This window comes from Solanum verrucosum, unplaced genomic scaffold, assembly GCF_900185275.1.
Source record: "Solanum verrucosum unplaced genomic scaffold, falcon-dt-bn FXZP01000009.1, whole genome shotgun sequence".
Lineage (NCBI taxonomy): Eukaryota > Viridiplantae > Streptophyta > Magnoliopsida > Solanales > Solanaceae > Solanum > Solanum verrucosum.
In genome coordinates this window covers 2,332,586-2,350,903 of record NW_026020231.1, presented here as the reverse complement: position 1 = coordinate 2,350,903, position 18,318 = coordinate 2,332,586, and the positions used below count along the sequence as shown (strand labels likewise).

General features: G+C 34.5%; 4 protein-coding genes across 5 annotated transcripts; 1 reads left to right on the top strand and 3 right to left on the bottom strand.

Annotated features, from left to right (window-relative positions):
• Positions 1-52: 52 nt before the first annotated feature.
• Positions 53-6,005, bottom strand: LOC125832250 (zinc finger CCCH domain-containing protein 28-like). The gene is made up of 3 exons (XM_049511396.1): positions 5,991-6,005; positions 1,711-2,185; positions 53-275 (listed from the first exon to the last, which is right to left on the bottom strand). The coding sequence occupies exons 1-3, from the start codon at positions 6,003-6,005 to the stop codon at positions 100-102; spliced, it is 666 nt and encodes a 221-aa protein (XP_049367353.1). The 3' UTR covers positions 53-99.
• Positions 6,006-6,417: 412 nt separating this feature from the next.
• Positions 6,418-7,166, bottom strand: LOC125832463 (uncharacterized). The gene is made up of 3 exons (XM_049511613.1): positions 7,082-7,166; positions 6,793-6,867; positions 6,418-6,729 (listed from the first exon to the last, which is right to left on the bottom strand). Exons 1-3 carry the CDS (start codon positions 7,139-7,141, stop codon positions 6,451-6,453), a joined length of 414 nt encoding a protein of 137 aa, XP_049367570.1. The 5' UTR covers positions 7,142-7,166; the 3' UTR covers positions 6,418-6,450.
• A 608-nt stretch (positions 7,167-7,774) lies between these two features.
• On the top strand, positions 7,775-8,659 carry LOC125832412 (late embryogenesis abundant protein 2-like). The gene is made up of 2 exons (XM_049511558.1): positions 7,775-7,942; positions 8,027-8,659. The coding sequence occupies exons 1-2, from the start codon at positions 7,892-7,894 to the stop codon at positions 8,489-8,491; spliced, it is 516 nt and encodes a 171-aa protein (XP_049367515.1). The 5' UTR covers positions 7,775-7,891; the 3' UTR covers positions 8,492-8,659.
• Positions 8,660-9,243: 584 nt separating this feature from the next.
• LOC125832539 (uncharacterized) lies at positions 9,244-17,089 on the bottom strand. 2 transcript variants are annotated; one of them, XM_049511711.1, is made up of 12 exons: positions 16,856-17,089; positions 13,972-14,070; positions 13,597-13,709; positions 13,278-13,432; positions 13,113-13,201; positions 12,490-13,027; positions 11,960-12,070; positions 10,591-10,829; positions 10,420-10,502; positions 10,012-10,123; positions 9,848-9,922; positions 9,244-9,753 (listed from the first exon to the last, which is right to left on the bottom strand). In XM_049511711.1, the coding sequence occupies exons 1-12, from the start codon at positions 16,943-16,945 to the stop codon at positions 9,571-9,573; spliced, it is 1,887 nt and encodes a 628-aa protein (XP_049367668.1). In that variant the 5' UTR covers positions 16,946-17,089; the 3' UTR covers positions 9,244-9,570. The 2 variants fall into 2 exon arrangements, with proteins under 2 accessions (XP_049367668.1, XP_049367669.1); XM_049511712.1 differs by having other exon boundaries at positions 13,597-13,704; positions 16,856-17,068.
• Positions 17,090-18,318: the final 1,229 nt, after the last annotated feature.

Genomic DNA, 18,318 nt, shown 5'->3' with positions numbered 1-18,318 from the left:
GAACCAAAATAACCACTTCAAAAGTTGACCAAAGAGCCAATGCAACAAAGTACAGGCTCTTTAGTTCTCCACAGTGCCTGATGATTATGGGGAAGGCAGCTACTCAATCCAGTCACCATAGACCTGGCTGATCTTGCGTACATCATTCCACTTGAACCTACGCTCAGCTGGAGCACTGGACCTTATTTCATTGGGTGCAACATTCTTGGTAGGAGCAGAAATGCCAGCATTGCTCGACGATACCAGAGGATTGGAGGAACCATAACCCTGCAGTTCTGTCAATATTGAGAATATCATAAATTAGAAATGGTATAAGGAAAAACACAAGTATATATAGAAGAAAAAATCAAATGTTGCATAGCTCTACAATAGCATCTTCGAGAAATCTGAGATATAGGTTTTTTTACCAAGGTCTAAACACAGGGCCTTGCATAATCAACTAACATAAAAACTAGTATCACAAACACCATTCTGATTCTCTACACTGAAGACTAAAATTTAAGACTCCCACCTCCAAATCATACATAGCAATTTACAATGTCAGCGACCCCGTAAATTTAGACAGGAAAAGTCGCCATTTTCTTATAGAAACATCCAAGAAAAAACTTCAACCATGAGTTAATAACTAAGATCATGAAAAAGAGAAGATTCACTAGCCATTAAATGCAATAATTGAATCTTACCCTCTATAAGAAATCAAGTAGCAGCAGAATGTCACAGCTGAGGCCAAAAACTATAGATAACACTTGATGATCTTTTCAGATCAATCAATAGCAGGGCGAAACCATAAATGACAGGACTGTCCATGACATGTATGAAAAAGATTTGTAATATATTTCCATCTTTATTCTTGAAATCCAATAGAAAGTATATCTACCAACATATAGACTTGCAGGTACTTTGGTAATAACATTGATGCCTGGCACAAAAACATGCCTAACACAAACGGGAAGGGGAAAATGGTCCGGAAGAAACAGAGAATTACCAGCTAAGAGCAGAAAATATGTAAAACTTTGTATGATCAGATCAATAGATAGCAGGTAAAGTGATTATGAGTAATATAGACAGGAGTGTCCATGACCTGTTTGGACATTGATTCGTAAAACATTCCCATCCTATAGTTGACATACAATGAAAAGTACATCTACTAAGATATAAACAGGTAGATACTTGGGTAGTAGCATGTTTGTCGATAAAATGACAAAAACCAACCTAACAGAAAGAACAACAGATAAAAGAGTGGTTGAAATCAGAGAATAGAAGTTGAGAACAGGAACTTGCACATAAACCATGTTCACTAAGCTTCTTGTTTTCAACTAGGCGTGCAACAAGCCACCGCGGCGTTCATTCAAACAATGGACATTAACTTCAATTTGGATTATCTTGCTAACTCAATGAAAAGACAACCCCATTTTTTACATTTCATCGTGATGAAAATCATGTCATTCTATTCCTCCAAATATCAAGACTCAGACAAATATGCTTTATGCATGTTTGCCCGTGCCAAAAAAGGTTCAAACAAAAAAAACCAACACCGTATCTAATACAAGTAGACATAATTAAAAACCGTCACAAGTTGAACATAATTAACAATATTTCACAATCAGCTTATGAAAGAAAACAAAAGATTTCAAGTTATCAACATGAACAATATAACAGGGGAGTAACGTAACGATTCAATATTGAACTAACCAATGAAGGCGAAAATACCTGCTCTCCCATGAGCAAATTGACATCTTGCACCAAAAAAACAGCTCCCGTCCCTTTCCCAGCGGTTGCAAAGCCTGGTCTTCATCCTTGTACGAAAATCCACAAACCTCTTGGGTTCCACATTATCAGAATAACTCTTATTTCTCACTTCATCCCCACCAGTCACAATGGTTATCGCAGCACTCTCTCTGTATTCACTTTTCCCTTCCTCAACATAACTTTGGTCATACCCACCCCCCTGCAAAGGGGGATATGCAGACCCACCAGTAGTATGAACGTAACGACACCTTTCACCATAAGTGCAGTAACCCCACTTTTGGAATCGTGTGCATATTGACCTGTTACCTTCCTGGGCCATTCTTGAATTCGTCTCTGTGGGTTTCTTCAATACACATTCAACATTAAAATTAGACCCACATTTTTTATCACTATACTCATCACATTTACTAGAAATTTCACTATTATTATCATCTTCCTACTGTTTGGGGTTTCAAGGGTTTTGTAAAAATCACTAAAAAAAATTCTGTATTTTTTGAAGAAAACTCAGATGATCATCATGTGTTAAACAACTCTACTGCTAAATTCTATCTGAATTATTTTTGGAGAATGTTCATAATATCTTTTCAAGTGGAATCTCAAAGATTTAAAAACCACAAAAGATTAAAAAGTTTCAATTTTTCAAAATGAGGCGATTCAGTTTTTAGAAATCAAAAGAGTGTAGTGAAGAATCATTTGCCAGTAACTCAGAATTCAGAAACCAAATGACTGAACAAGTAATTTTCTCTTTCTTTAGATGATTAAAACGACGTCGAATTGGTTAATCATTATTGGAACAAGTAAAACAATTAATCAACACTAATATAATAAATTGGAATTCTTTTGAAATAAAATAAACCTATTTTTGAGTAATGTTTTACAAGGTATTTAACTAAAAAAATCTAACAAGCAAAAGTTAATGTATGATGGTAAGATATTTCCTGGTTTGATTTGGTATCAATTTTCTTTCAATATTTAATCAAATCAACTAAATAAATTTTTTAAATGTTGAACCTAATTAAATTGTTTTTTTTCGATTTTATTAACTTAAAAAAATGAAAAAATGATTTAATTACATCAATCACTCGATAACATTATATGTTTTGTCCAAAAAATTATCCATTTCCAAAGAACACAATGAAATTTCTTACCATTAATATTTTTAGTGAAAAAAAGAGAGCAAGATCTAGTAATAATAGATCAAGATATCTTGATGATAATTGAATTAAACAATAACGAGTGATTGAGTACCCAGAAAAACAAATTATTTTGAACATAAAATAAATTCATGACATTTTAAAAATAAAACTTACAAATCAAATCAAACAAGAAAATAAAGGCAAAAAATTACATGTGCAGTGTATGTGCAATTATTATTTTTAAATAGGTATATATATATAGTCGATTTGGTTCAACTTTTTAAGGTTTTTTTCCCCTTAAAATAAAATCAAATCCAATTTATCAATTTTTTAAATTTAAAAACAAAACAAAATCAAAGTATTTCTTGTTTCAAAATTGAAAACAAACCAAAAAAAATGTTGATTTATTTATTAGGTTCGATTTGATTTTTTAATTTTTTATGAACATCTTAGATGGCCGGATAAATGAAAAAAACTAATAATAGATATCAATAGTTGTCCAATCTGACCGAAACAAGTAGAGTGAAGTCCATCCAAGAACAAATATTTCGAGTCGATAAATACATCTACCGATTAATCAAATTTCTAAAGGTTGGAGTAGATCCTAAAGAGCCAACGCTTTCTCATAAATTAATCTTGAATTGAGATCTTTCGATGTTTTCTAGAATGACGCTTTTGATAAAATAAAATCGGCATACAATCATGATTAAAATGACAGTAATGATAAAAGAAAAAATGATATAAAGAGCAAAACAAGAATTGCTTCAACTAGATCTTTAATGTACTTCATAAGTTATCATAACTAAATCTCAGCTTCAATTGGAAAAAAATAATAAAAGGAATTAATTTCCCATCACATACCTGATTTTGCCAAGAAAAAAGAACTGTTGCTCTCTACTTTTCTGCTAAGTTACACTAGTTCTGCCCTTATATATATAGTGCAAGAGCATAGATTATCATAATACTTGTTAATGAAAAAATTGTGTGGTGTCCGGGTCAAATATTTGTTCACAAATTTATTTTTTAAGCGATGCTAATAAATATTATTAAATGAAATTTCATTAAGTGTTAAGTAAGTACGTGATTAAATAATTTTAATTTTTTCTCTAAAATAAATTATAATATATATTTATGTGGTACTAGTTTTGACGCACGTGCGTTGCACGTGAAATCAAACCATGTACCACACTATTTTAAAAAATAATATGAATATTGCTAAATAAAAAAGGCATAATACATAAATGTACCATTTAACTTGGTTTTATTTCACATTTATGCCCTCAAACTTTGGGTATGCACAAGTTAGGGGGTATTATAGTAATTTAACATTCAAGTTAGGGAGTTCATGCTTTTAAGGTAGTATAGTCAGATATAGATTATTTTTATTTTTTTCTCGCAAATCTAACGTGAAGAGTCTCATTGGGATGTTCATAATTAAACTATTTTTTTTCATCAACCGTTGATTTTTACTCAAAATAGTTACAAAATTTACATAAATACTACCGATATTCAAAGTAATAAAATTATAACTAAAGGATATGAATTAAAAAATAAAGGGCATAGCTAAAATGAGTCCCATAATTTTGAAAAAAAATGTACATTAATTAAATTAAAGCAAAACAAAAAAAAATTAAAAAATCCAAAATACTCTTGCTTAAGCAGAACGTCGACGGAGAGAGGCCTACTTCAATCTCAAACTCTCTCTTATATAATAAGAGAATTTCAAAATACCTCTGCTGAAGCAAACACGTCAATGGAGAGGTGTCTATTACAGCCTCAAACTCTCTTTTATATAATAAGAGAAAATACATTATTATAAAATAATTATCAAGAAACTAAATGGACGAAATTCAGATCATATTGACCATGAATATATCACTTAAAAATCAATGTTCTATTATATTATATTATATTTTATTTATTTATAGTACATTGTAAAGTAATATCTAACACGTTTGATTTCATTATAACTATTAAATCGAGTTAAAGTAATTTATAGATGATTGAAGAGATAATTTATGAATTAGTTGACAAGAGGAAGTTGCTCGGATAGTAAGCAGTAGCACCCCTCACTTCCAATTCGAAGGTTGTGAGTTCGAGTCACCAAGAGAGCAAAAGGGTGGGAGAGGGTTAAGAAAAATAAATAAATAATTTATGAATTAGTTGAAAGAACATGAACCTCTCATGCGTGTTTAGTTGATTAACTTTTCAAATCTTTAATTTTACTTGAAAATGAAACTCAAAAAAGACAAAATAAACAAGAAAAGGGGAATGGAGATTGGTATTCACAGTATTAATTAGGATATTTGTTATCGTGCTTATTATTCTTTTCAACTACTAAATGTAAATTGAAATTTTATAGTCACTCTTATGTTAAATGTTTTGATTAAGAGATCAACCTTTTAGATGTCACATTATTTAATATCATAATTATTATACTTGTAATTTAATTATGACTCGGTATTTTATTGATAATTGAGGAAGGAGGTGCTAACAATGAGAGTATTTTAAAAGTGTTGTATAATAGTGGGTAAATAAAATCTTTTTGTATAATATAAAAGAATAAATTTGACCTCTTTCCCCGTGGTATAATAGAATTTCAATTTGCTCTGGAAGAAAAAAAAATTTTTGACCACATTATCATTAGGATTAGTGAAGATTGAAGTAAAACCTAACTTTCTTTACTCATCTTTATTTTTGTTGAAATTTTTAATTTTTATAATTAATACAAGAGATCTTTAGACACGTTATCTAGGAATATAAATTCATCAAAAATAAAATCGAACACAAAATTGAAATGATCTATTTTTGTTGCTATTATTTTCTGAAATGGTTTTCCTCAACTAACTATGATTTAGTAGTAATAGCAGTTGATGTTGTTTGTAATTGTGTTCGATCAAAGTCCCTCCATCACTGAGTAATACATACTTCAATAGAAAGAATTTCTCCAATCATCAAAGATTTTGAGTTAGTGCTATATGAACAAAAAAAAATTATGGTATAAAGTTAGATTAGTTCGTCAGTAAATTTTGAACAAAAGATAATTTGAAAAAAGGATCAAATATATCTTCCAAACTATTCAAAATTTGTATAGGTCCCATTTACTTTAAGCTTCGACATGTTTTTGGTTCAAAAATGCCTTTAAAATATCAAAAATACCCTTCTTACCAATTATTACTCAAATTTTTTACCTTTAAACTATTCGTAATTGATAATTAAATATTCTTAATAATGTTTAGGGCGGAGGATCCAATTAAGTTTAATGAGTCAGAGCAAAACAACCTTTTAAAAAATTTCACCATCAAGGTATATATATAATGAGAACAAAATACTGTTAATGCATAATCTAAGCACAAAATGAATTAAACAAAATCCGCAGATGAATCAACATCATGTATCAATAAACTCGGTCCATCTATTGAACCTTATTTTATAGCAGGGAAAGAAGGGAGATGACACCTCCTCTACAAATTCCCCAACCAAAAAAACAACAAATTACAAAATATGGATTATGGATTATGAAACGAATGAATAAAAAATATGGTATGAATTCTGGAAACAGAATTTAAATGCCGGTATTAGGATTGTGTGGGTTGATTGGATAATTTGTATTGCCTGGGAGGGTTGTGGTACTGGTTGGGAAGTCATCATCGAAGTTGATAGTGCCTGGCTGGTTAAGATAGTTGTCACTAGAAGTGTTGTGTGGAGGATTCATTCCGAGAGTATTTTTGACCGCATCAGCTGCGCCTTGTGCCATGTTTGCTGCACCAGTTGCTGCTCCTCGAGCTATGTTCACTGCACTTCCTGCTGCTCCTTGAGCCATGTTCTTCACTTGTGTCCCCGTCTGAAAACAATAATAAAATTCACAATGTATTCGATTTTTCAATTTAATTGAAATGGTGGTTACCTCTTGAAGCAAGTTTGTTGCTTGGCTTTGGTTATGGATGTCAGATGGTTGGTTCAATAAATCTTCCCTTCTCATCTACAATTGATTAGAAACATGAAATAAATAAAAAAAATGAGAATTCGGACGAATTAGCTCAAATGAACTCAACTTTTATATGACCGAGGTTGACACGGGGTGGAACTAATTATTAAATCAACAAGTATTAAATGAGTTAGATAAATTGTATTTTTATGGTTGAATTTTGACATCCCCAAAGTAGTATCAAGAAGAAAGAAGAGTGTAATGAAACCTGAGCTTGGCCGGGCACTTGGATACTGCTATGAAAGTTGTCGCTTCCTCGATTTGCCATGTTAATTGGTTTTTGTTGCTTCGTTTTGTTTATTATGTGTTTAAATCTATTGTAGATCAAAATGCAAAATATGGAATCGATTTTGAAATTATTGGATTAGTGAATTTATAAGCACAATTTGTGATCTCAATTCATGCATATTCTAACACATGGCACAGTGCTGGCGGATGATTTTGATCGGACAACAACTTCTCTAAGGAAATTTCACATCCGTTTATTTTGAGCAAAATTATTAGTAATTTAATAGTAGTAAGAAATATTTACTGGCCAATGTCTAATTCTCGTAATTAGGAACTGATTAGCCAATAATTTCTCATAAGCTTACTTTTAACTTGTCCTTTCTCTAATTCTCTGATCATTTATGTTTTATTGGGTAACTCTTATGTACAGTTAAAATAAAAAAAAAGTCAGTGCTGAGTCGCAGAGAAGTAACAATAATTAATCTCTAGTATATGGTAGCAGCAGGAAGTTTATTGATCCTTGCGAAATGTGGCAAAGATAAGTTTGACTTCAGAACGGAAGGTAACAACAGCACGGCACGTGTCCTATACACGCGTCAGATAACAGAATACGTGTCAACAATGTATCGCACTACCAACTCTTTATAAACCATGCACAACCTCTTTGCTTCTCATCACTACTACAATCTGCTTATAACAATCTTCCCATATATACTTATACTATTGCTCTTCTGCTTTTTGCTTAATTTTGTGCACATCTATTTCAGTTTGTTACTTCAACACTGCAACAATGTCCCACGAGCAGAGCTACAGAGCTGGTGAAACCAAGGGCCAAACCCAGGTACATCTACTTTTTTTTTTTTTTTGTTGTCTTAATTTATGTGTATTTTTTTGTTTTAATTTATGTGACATCGTTTGAGTATAGGCGAAGGTTGGTCAAACACTGGAAAGCATGAAAGACAAGGCCCAAGCAGCCAAGGACAAAACTTCGGAGACGGCTCATTCTGCTAAAGGAACGGCACATGATAAGACAAGTGGAGCAGCTCAGGCAACCCATGATAAGACGAGCGGAGCAGCTCAAGCTACTAAGGATAAGGCAGCTGGAGCGGCTCAGGCAACCAAAGATAAGACAAGTGGAACAGCTCAGGCTACGAAGGAGAAGGCTAGTGGAGCAGCTCAGGCTACTAAAGAGAAGGCTTCAGAAATGATGGAATCGGCTAAAGAAACGGCTCAAGCTGGTGAAGAGAAAGCTGGGGGAATCCTCCAGCAGACTGGACAACAAGTGAAGAGCATGGCTCAAGGTGCTGCTGATGCTGTGAAGCACACTTTTGGTATGGCTGATACTGAAGAAGATCCTGATGTTACAAAAGACAAAACTTTGAATCACTAAACTAGCCTAGTCTAGTGGTTTTTTTAAAACTTGGATCTCTTTAATTTCTTTCTTGATGGATTCAAGTAGTCAAGTATCTTGTGTGTTTAGCAGCGGCTTGTTTGTTTCTTTGAAGTTTCCCCCCTTTTGAGGGGGATATAATAAAACATTTGCACTTCTTTGTACGTAGGCTGAACCTTCAATATCAAGCGGGGTTTTGATTTTTAAAGAATGCTTGGGATAGCAGTACTGTTTAAACGGGATTTTGATTTTTAAAGCCAATTGGAGGGGTAAGCAAATGAAATTCTATTCAAAATTTCAACCCTTTTGTAACTAAAAATTTCATTCAACTATCTTCTTAAAATCTACCTATTCATGACTTAGCTGTAATAGTTTAATTCTCTTGCAACCTCGATTATTTTACGTTTTTTTGTTAATCAACTCAACTTTGTAAAGAGTTGCTTATCTAAAAGGTCTTAGATCTCATAATCCCAACTAATACTTAGCTTAACGTCACTTGGGCTCCAACCAGCGAAACTTGGGCTCTCAGTTGAACTGAGAATGCAATAAAACATGATCGAATCTTAGTACAAGCTCGACACAGAAGTTAGATTGTAGCAAAACCCCATCTCAAATTAGATATTTTAGCAGTTTAATACTCGAACTCATCTCTTTCCGATATTGCAAGCTTTAATCGGAACTTTAACTCAACTCGAATCATTTCATTTGTGCCTTGAAACAAAATTTTGTAGCTGTTGCCCATCTCTAAAAGAATAAAATACAAAAGTAGCTTACAGAAGGAAACAAAAAATTTGCGACTCTAACTTTATCTTTGATGCACACTCATGACAATACATGGTAGGCAGATAAATAATTTTAGCCCTCTGGAGACTCAAAAAATCAGATGATATTTTGATTCTTCTTAAAACAAAGTCATCACGTCACAAAGCTTTCTTCCGTTTGTATCTTCTATCGAGTCGGTATGTGTTGATATCTGAGTCATGACGTCTATTTGGATCCGTTGGCCATTTCCAAGATAGTGCATTTGTCCGACATATGTATTGCATTCCCACAAAACTGGCTGAATTCTTGTTTGGAACTCACTCGCTCATGCCATCACTTCCTTCGTGATCACTAATGTCGCTGAAAGCCTCGGGTTCCTCAATATCTGGGATGCTTTCTGTTTCCATAGTAACTTCAGAACCCTCCTCGTCACTGTCATCGTTATCTTCATATATGATGGGCTGTATGGCACCATCTTCATCATCACCATCATCAATAGTCTGCGAAAACATAAATGAATTTGTCAAGATTCAGTCCAGGAGAGAGTGAGAGGGGGGACGTAATTGAGAGATTCACATTCCGCATTGTCCTTACCCCTGCATAAAGCAATTCTAAGGAGCTTGATAACTGAAGAGCTTGGGGGAGAGTTGAAAGTCTCGCATCAATAAGCTGCACAAAGACCAACAAAGTAGCTTTAAATACATTCTACCAGTTGCTATAGGTACTCTATCAACATACTTAAGAGTTACTACCCTAACCTGATATAAAGAGTTGAGTGCAAGTAAAGAGGATTCTTGAGACATTATTCCACTGGCGTGTTGGAGAAGCAAACTTCGCAGCCAAGGAAGCGCACAAGCCAATACAGCACCCCTGTCAAGAAAAAGTACCATAATTAACATTAACTCGACCAATCTATGACAACAGGAACTTGCGAGAAGGCAACTGCACGTTGCAGATGTGGATGGCAGAAAGGTTTTCACTATATTGATAGCATTGGACAATATATTAAACAGCAAATGACAGTTTGAGCCACGTAATGAGTCTCATAGTTAGTATTCACCCCTTAGGTGCAATGTAACTTGATATTCTTAAGGTGGTCAAATGAAATTTAGACAAAATACCATAAAAGGAACATCCAGGTTAGGAAATCCACAAATCTCCTTTACCTTGACTGGATAATTGACAAGAGTGACTGTAAAAGCTTGAGAACGTCTGAAGGATTTAAAAGAGAGACTGAATTTTCAATGACCTGGAGAGTCAAGATACATCCCACTGATTAGGAAATAAAACATCAATCAGATGCTAGAACCCTGAAAATAATTCAGTTGAAATATAACCTTCTCATCTTGTCTGTATAAGCAATCTATCAAAAGTGCTCGATCATCAGCATGAAGTGCTTGCTTCAGCAATACATGAACTGAATCAGCACTTGGAGGCTTCGTTTGAAGAGCAGATTCTAGATTCTTGTTGCTTTTATCTTCATTATTGTCTTCCAAATGGAGCATTGTGAGTTTCTCGCCCATGGTTGGCTCGCTAAAATCATCAATCTGAACTCCGTCAATAGGTTCACCATTACCTACACATCATCAGACAAAAAGGTTATTCTCTATAAGGTAGTGAATGCTTTTCAAGTCTCTAATATCAAATGACCCCTTGTCGTAATGCTCAATACACAGAAACATCATAAAGATGACACATAAAGGTCCACATAACCTACCTCCCAGACCAAGGGAAGAAGGTATCAGATCGCTTTTGAGAGCCCTTTTGTGAAACCAGTTCCTCTACTCTTTTTGAATGAATTACAGTCAGTAAAGTAATCTGGTGGAAGGGGTCCATAGAAAAAAAATGGCTTCTTTTTCTTTTTTCTTTTTTCTATTTCTCGTTTTAGAATAGAGAAAGAGTTGAAACTAAGGGTACGCTCTCTAGAAGATTTGCTCGGAGCTTTTTGGTCGCCTGCTATCTTGAAACCTCTTTGCTTGCGGGGGCAGGAGTGGAAAGAGCGCTTCGCGAAAGAATCGTGTGGCGCGGTGAAAGGTTTCCCGTTGAGGTTTCCGACCCTCCAAGTCTCCACCTACTTGTGGAATAGGGGGGGTTCCTTGATATTAAGGTGTCAAGGCGGTCGAAGAAGGCCACAGGTGGAAGCAACCGATGACCCACTAAAGGACAAAAATAAATGACCCCTTCCGAAGGAGATGAACAGGTTGTCTACTGAATACCAACTGACCAACAGACTGATCAGGTACCAAACAACTCCTGAGGTCTATTCTACTGGAAGCAGTCTGCTTGTAAATAATAGCCCTCATAACACAATGTCCATCTAGGAAGCCCTAAAATGTCAAGACATCCATGATAATAATTATATCCAATTGCAAGAGGGAGTATGCTATTCCCAGACTTAAACTCTCCCTTTTACTACTTAACACTAGGCTTGACGATTAAGTTTTTTGTAAAGGGATATCGGTAAATGGACCGGTACAGATTCTCTATATACTGAATTTTACTTTATTCTTAGTAGTTCTCCAATACATAAAGATAAGTCTTTTTTTTTTTGATGAAGAATACATAAAGATAAGTCATCTGTGGTGGAGAACTGGAGATCACTAAAAAGCAAATTGCCTTGAAGAGCAATAGGTCTGGGGAGCCACCTAAAATACATATGTTGGAACTCAATATGAGCAATGCAAAATATCATGCGACATATCATACCATTATCCGTAATAGTCGCTTCACCAGTGACATCCAGATCAGATGCTGGTCGTTTGTTTGTCACTTTGCTTCTCTGGATTAAGTTAGCACCTTCAACTTCCATAGCTCCACCTGAAACAGAGGGAGGGAGGAGGAGTCAGAAAGATTACAAGGACAACTCTATTCTTGAAACTGTTCACATCATAAATTAAAAAATGTCAATTTATCATTCACATGATGTATCAGTGCGCATGATACATGAGATACTCAAAAATCTTTTTTTGATAAAAATTCTCAAAAACCTTTGTTAAAACTAATAGAGTGATGGCCTCATTTGCAAAGAAGTTGGCAACTTAACAAATGCTTTAAATATCTCTCAGTGACTATTAGACCATCTAAAACATCAAGACAAGAATTTAAGTTTAAGAAAATGTAGCTCAGCGCTGTTTGGCCAGTCAGGGGTAGAGGGGTGACAGTGACACAGACTTCTGTAAAGGTGTTTTGATTTTCCCACAAGGAAACAGCAACACATAAACTGCTATTAAAAACACCTTTTTTGGCATGGCCGTTTTCTTGAACTGAAGCAACCACTTTCTCGGTCTGGTCTCCTGCTGCTATGACGATATCCTCCCCTGGACTTGAAATGTCTACTGATGTAAACTCTGGGGTATCAACAGAGCCATAAGCAATCAAGGCTCTCAAATGTGCATCTCTATCTAAAGCATGCAATCTTGCAGCGATTACGGGCACAAGATTCCTTCTAGCTCTTCCAGCTCTCTCATCTGTTTCCCCTTTGCTGGATTTTACTGTGATCTTAATTGGCTTTGCAGCTTCATCAGTGGCGGACTCAAAGTTCCAAACATAACAAACACCCTTCTCTGATGTTGCAAGGATAACCATACAATCTTCTCCCTTGCAATTATTCCTGCATTCAACCATTACAGGAGGATGTTTCATGGAAACAACATGCCCATAATCTGCAGCCCTTTTCCCAAAATCAAGTTTCCACACTTGAAGTTGTTTCTCGCCAAACCCCGCGGTAACAGCAAATTGGGCATCATCAGATAGCCAAATATGTTGTGCAGCAGCCTGTTATAGCAGCTTTTTATATTTATGGATCTTTGTAGACTTCAAATAACATTACATAATGAAGACAAAACTTGAGACAGCTTACTGAATCAGGAGAAAACTTCAGCAACTCTTTCCCGCTTTCTGGACTTAGAAATCGCAACTTATCACTGGCCACAGCTATAATTTTCTCGTCTTCACAGTGAGAATAAGGAAGTCAGATAAGTACTTAAAGTAAAAAAGCAATTTAAGACATAAGTTGGATACAAACCAGTTGAATGAGCTACTGAAGAAATGGGCTTCTTTGACACTTTGAACTCTTTGTTGACTTCTCCAGTTTCGGAGTTCATCTCAAGTACTAAACCATTCGCAGCAACAGCATTAATCCTACGACCTTTGCCCACAAAAAACAGGCCAGTAGCTCCGCTGCATTCAAAAGCAAGATATTTCTTATTTACACTTTATGTTTTTGGTGAGAACAAAGGCATCCATCATTCAAGGGGTGTTCATTACTGTCTACGTGTTTCTTGGCAAGTACTTCTCCATCCAACATAAGAGCAAAAGTACCTTCTGTCAAAAAAATAACATACCTAGGAAGGGCTCCATCTTTTCTCCACCTTACCAATTTAGCGGAAATGTCAACTGCTAAAACACTTCCGTCATCTGACCCAAGAGCTACTAATAGACATTGTTCTTTTCTGCGCTAAAAATTCAAAACAAAAAGATACCACATAGTCGTGAGATTAAAAATAGCCTAACGACGTTGACACTATTATCAAAAGTACAGTGAAACAATTAGTGCATTGACTAAATATTCAAATTCACACATAGAGGTGGAGAGATCAGATCTTGTACAAAAAACGTAAGCTGGTCTTTTTTTTTTATCAAGAAAAAATTTGGCTGATTTTTTACCACTACATCATTACAACAATCAAAGCTGTTTTTTTCAATATTCTCTGTCATACCTTCTTTCCAATAATACAGCACGCCATGTAAGAGAAACTGTCTCCAGAATTCTCCGGTCTCCATTGACCAAATAAGCTTCCACTACTTGTGTTCCAAACCTGAATCATGCAACAATTAGTCACCAAGTATGTAATAAGTAAAGCAGAAGAATACAAACACAATGTAATAGCAATGCAGAGTGGTAACAATTATGGGAAACACAATTGCTGGCATAGCAGCAAGCAACTAACCAGTAATTCTTCTCACTAACTTGACTCCAATCCATAACTCTTGAATAGGAGTATGACATAAATGGAAACCAAAAAGCATACAGAAAATTGAATAATGGGATCACACGTGCACCTGATCTAATCTTGATAATGGTTGAACTTCTTTACTTTTTTTTGTACAAGGATGGTTGAACTTCTTTACTTCATACTTTTCAAAGCTAATTTACACTTTTAAGACCATTTCACTTCAAGAAGAACTTGCAATACATAGTAGGCTTTCAAATATAAAAGTCAGGTTTTGAGAACTCCAATGATAGGATACGGTATTTTTTTTTTAAAAATGGAAATAGCTTTCTTCTGAATTTCTTTTCTTTACATATGATGGGAGAAAACAGTGTTGGTGTGGCAGAAGAAGCTGATTTTGACCTGCTGACACGATATCTGATACTCTCTCTCTCTGTTCCAGAATGACCTCTTCCCTGAGTTTGGAAACAATTTAACTAAAACATTCCAATTACCTCTAACCAGTGTTTTGGACGGAAAAAGGAGGCAAGGGCCTGCCTCGCCTCGTGGCGAGGCGCTCGCCTTTTTGAATTGAGGCGCCAATTAACACCAAAAATTTTAAATTTTAATTGCATATATAAATATCCAAAATCTTAATAGTAATAACATATATTAGCAAAAATTTCAATTCAAAAACTAATAGTAGATACTAAAAGTCTAGAACTTGAATGCCTCAATAATTCATAAGACAATTGACAAGCAATACTAGAACTCTAAAAGTCCATTGAATTCCCTATTTATAGACAAATAAATACTACAGTAATTAGTATAAAACTAAATTAAGTAGGGAATAAATAAATATAGAAGGATTAATTTATTATTTTTTTAAAAAAAAAATATATATATATATGCAGTGAGCACTGTTCAATGTTCAGTACTTCAGAGTTCAGTAGCTCCAAGCCTCCAACATAAAATGAAAAACAGAGCACTCACTACCACTGAAAACAGAGCTCTCAGCCACTCACTACAACTGAAAAACAGAGTAAAGAAGAAGAAGAGAAGAATTGAAGAAGAAGAACAAAGGTCTCGTCCTCACTCTCGAAGGGGTCGCAACTCGCAAGGAAGAGGAGAAGAGTAGCGATTCGCCAACGTTTGCAAAAATACCCCAAAAAAAACCCTAATTTTGGCTTTTAATTATTAAATGAGACCTTTTAAAATAAATAAATTAAAAAGGCGCCGCCTTTCGCTTCGCCATGTCGCCTTTCAATCGCCATAGCACGCCATTCTGAATTGCCTTGCCTTGCCGGAAATAGGCGATGCTGCCTCTCCTTTCGTCTTTGGCGAGAAGGCAAGCACATTTCAAAACACTGCCTCTAACGAGAAGTTTTTATAGCACACAAATATTATGACATGTTTAAGACCACAAGGTTCGAAAATCTTATAACCTTGTATCAATGACATGTTTAGTACCACAAATTTAAAAAATATTTCTTTCTTTCTTAAACTTTGATCCCAATCAAATAGGTTCACATAAATAAAAATGGGCGAAGTACATGGAATGCTTTACAAACATACTATATTTGTAGAGATTTTCCTACTTCGTATTCTTGTCTATCTATGTATTAACAGAGAGCATGCAATGCCCTGCGTAAGTGGTGTTTTGAGTTAATAACTATTTACATGAAGACTAAAACACTTCAGTCACTTAAATGTCTAGGGAGAATTGTATTATCTTGTCGTGTACTTGCATAATAACCTACGTAGAGATTTTGGAGCACTGGCTTGCAACTAACATTTGGAAAATGGCCATTTCTTCACTGTTAATTATCTTTCCTGCATCCTAGTTTCTTATTACATTCTGCTGAGTATAGTACTTTTTGCATCAGATAAAGAATGAGTAGATGCTAGATGTGAGCCATCAGCTCTCGACATCCTTTGTCCATTGTTTGTCTTTGACAATATGAAATGTTCAAATATGTATGTTCAAGTCATGCAAAATATCTGCCTATTGCGTTCTACATAACTTAGTCAACCAATCATAAGAAAGTCATTCACACTACAATTTCCAGCCAAGAAAGCAAATATTCTTCTTGTGTTAATAAAATCTCCTCAGATAGTATGCCAATTGAGGTCGGGTACAACTAGATATTATAATATTTTTTGGTGATAAATAGTGAAGACATTTAAGTTGCAAAAAAGAGGACTGATACTAAGCAACTGCTGCTAGAAACAATATGACAGAATTGCTATAATGTCATCAAATGATGTGAATAAGTATGAAGCTGTTACTGAGCAACAAATTCATATACTGGAATTTTGTAAATATGGTCACATAGGTGTCTAGAGGGAACCCCTCCATAATGTGGTACTATTACTCTGAAATATTCAACTAATCAGCTTCTTAAATCTATAAGAATAATCCACCTCTCCCACCCAAAGATGTTCTAAAAACACAAATATCAACATAGTAAAGCAAAAAGTCACTACTAAAAAACTTCCATTTTTCACTCAAGCATCTTAATTTTCAAGCCAATCAAGTCAATATGCAAAAACAATAAAAAAGCGCCGTAACTAAATGGAAACGAGGGGAAGTAAACATTATTGGTATAATATTTCCCGCAAGTAGAACAAACTCAACTGACTCGTTCAAATGCAAAGTAAGAGAACTTACTCTAACAGTTCCATCGGGAGACAATACGGCGAGATATTCACCGCCGGTAGTGAATGATGTAACTAGGGATTTTAGCTTCTCCCTCGCCATGACAAAAATGGCCGCGCAAAGTTAACAACAGAATCTGAGTAAAAGTTAACGAAGTGGCGAGTCTGTGTTAACGGAGAGAGAAGAAGCACGCAGAGAAATAGAGAGACAAATTGAATTTGTCGGAGAAGGAAACGCTGCAGAAAGAAGAGAAAGGGAGGAGAAAACTCGGCAGAGAGGGTTTTGGCAAGATTTAACGCGATAAAAGTGATTTATAATTGGGCTCCAAATTTTGTTTCACATTTGGGCCGTTACAACGAATATGGGCTTGGACCGGCCAAGTGCAAGGATAACCCTCTTTTCGCTGATTTATGCAAATGTTTCATTTTTAGGCCATTACCCTCTTTTTAAATTATAGTCATAAAAAACTTACCTTTTGAATAATATTAGGTTTATTAAGTAAAACATCTACTCAAATTTGCTCAATTTTATAGATTAAAAATATTAGAATATCTCTAATGTTTGTAGTAACTTACAAGTTTTAATAGTACATGGATTAAAAGGGTCATTTACGAAATAAGAGTACTTCTCTATAATAGTAAAAGATGGTAAAAACTCAAAACTGTAATTTGAGATTTTAATCAACATATGTTCATATGAACACACCTTAGAAAGATGAACATCACGAAAACTTTGGATTATAACACTAATATAATATATATATATATATATTAGTTAAAAACACGAACTCAACAATTTGATTGTTAACTAGCCAAAATCATCAGTAGAAATAAATTACATCATCACAAATTGGCTCACACCAAACATCAAGAGTAGATTAAGCAATTCATGTAGACCAACATCACAAATACTTTGTGCTAATTAACCCTCAATGATTAAAGAAAAGAAATATTAACATGTTTATAGATTATATGAACTCTCTCATCCAACAGACTAACAAGATCGTTGATCTTCGAACAAGGCAAATATCAATTATGTGTCATTTATTCATTATTGATTAAAAAAAAGGGAAAGTTACACATTTAACCGCTCAACCAAAAATATTTACCTAGAAAATATACATGTATTATACATTGATTATATACCTATTTTGAATTGACTCTCTCACCTAATGGATTACCTTTTTGATTTGGGCTCTCATATTCAGTGTACAAACAACAACTTCTGTTTTATTTTTTATATTATATATATATACGGAGAGATAAAAGTAGATATATTTCATATTAATTCTCACCTAACTGAATTTATTTAGGTTTGTCAACTAGACAAGGCCCTTGAGCTTCATATATGTTTTTTCACTAGAAAATGAAATCTTAACATTATAGTGAGCATGCAAAAGTTAGTAGCTAGTAGCTAGTAGCTAGTGTTGTTTCCAATAATAGAAGATGATGGTGACAAAGTCAATTGGGACCCCA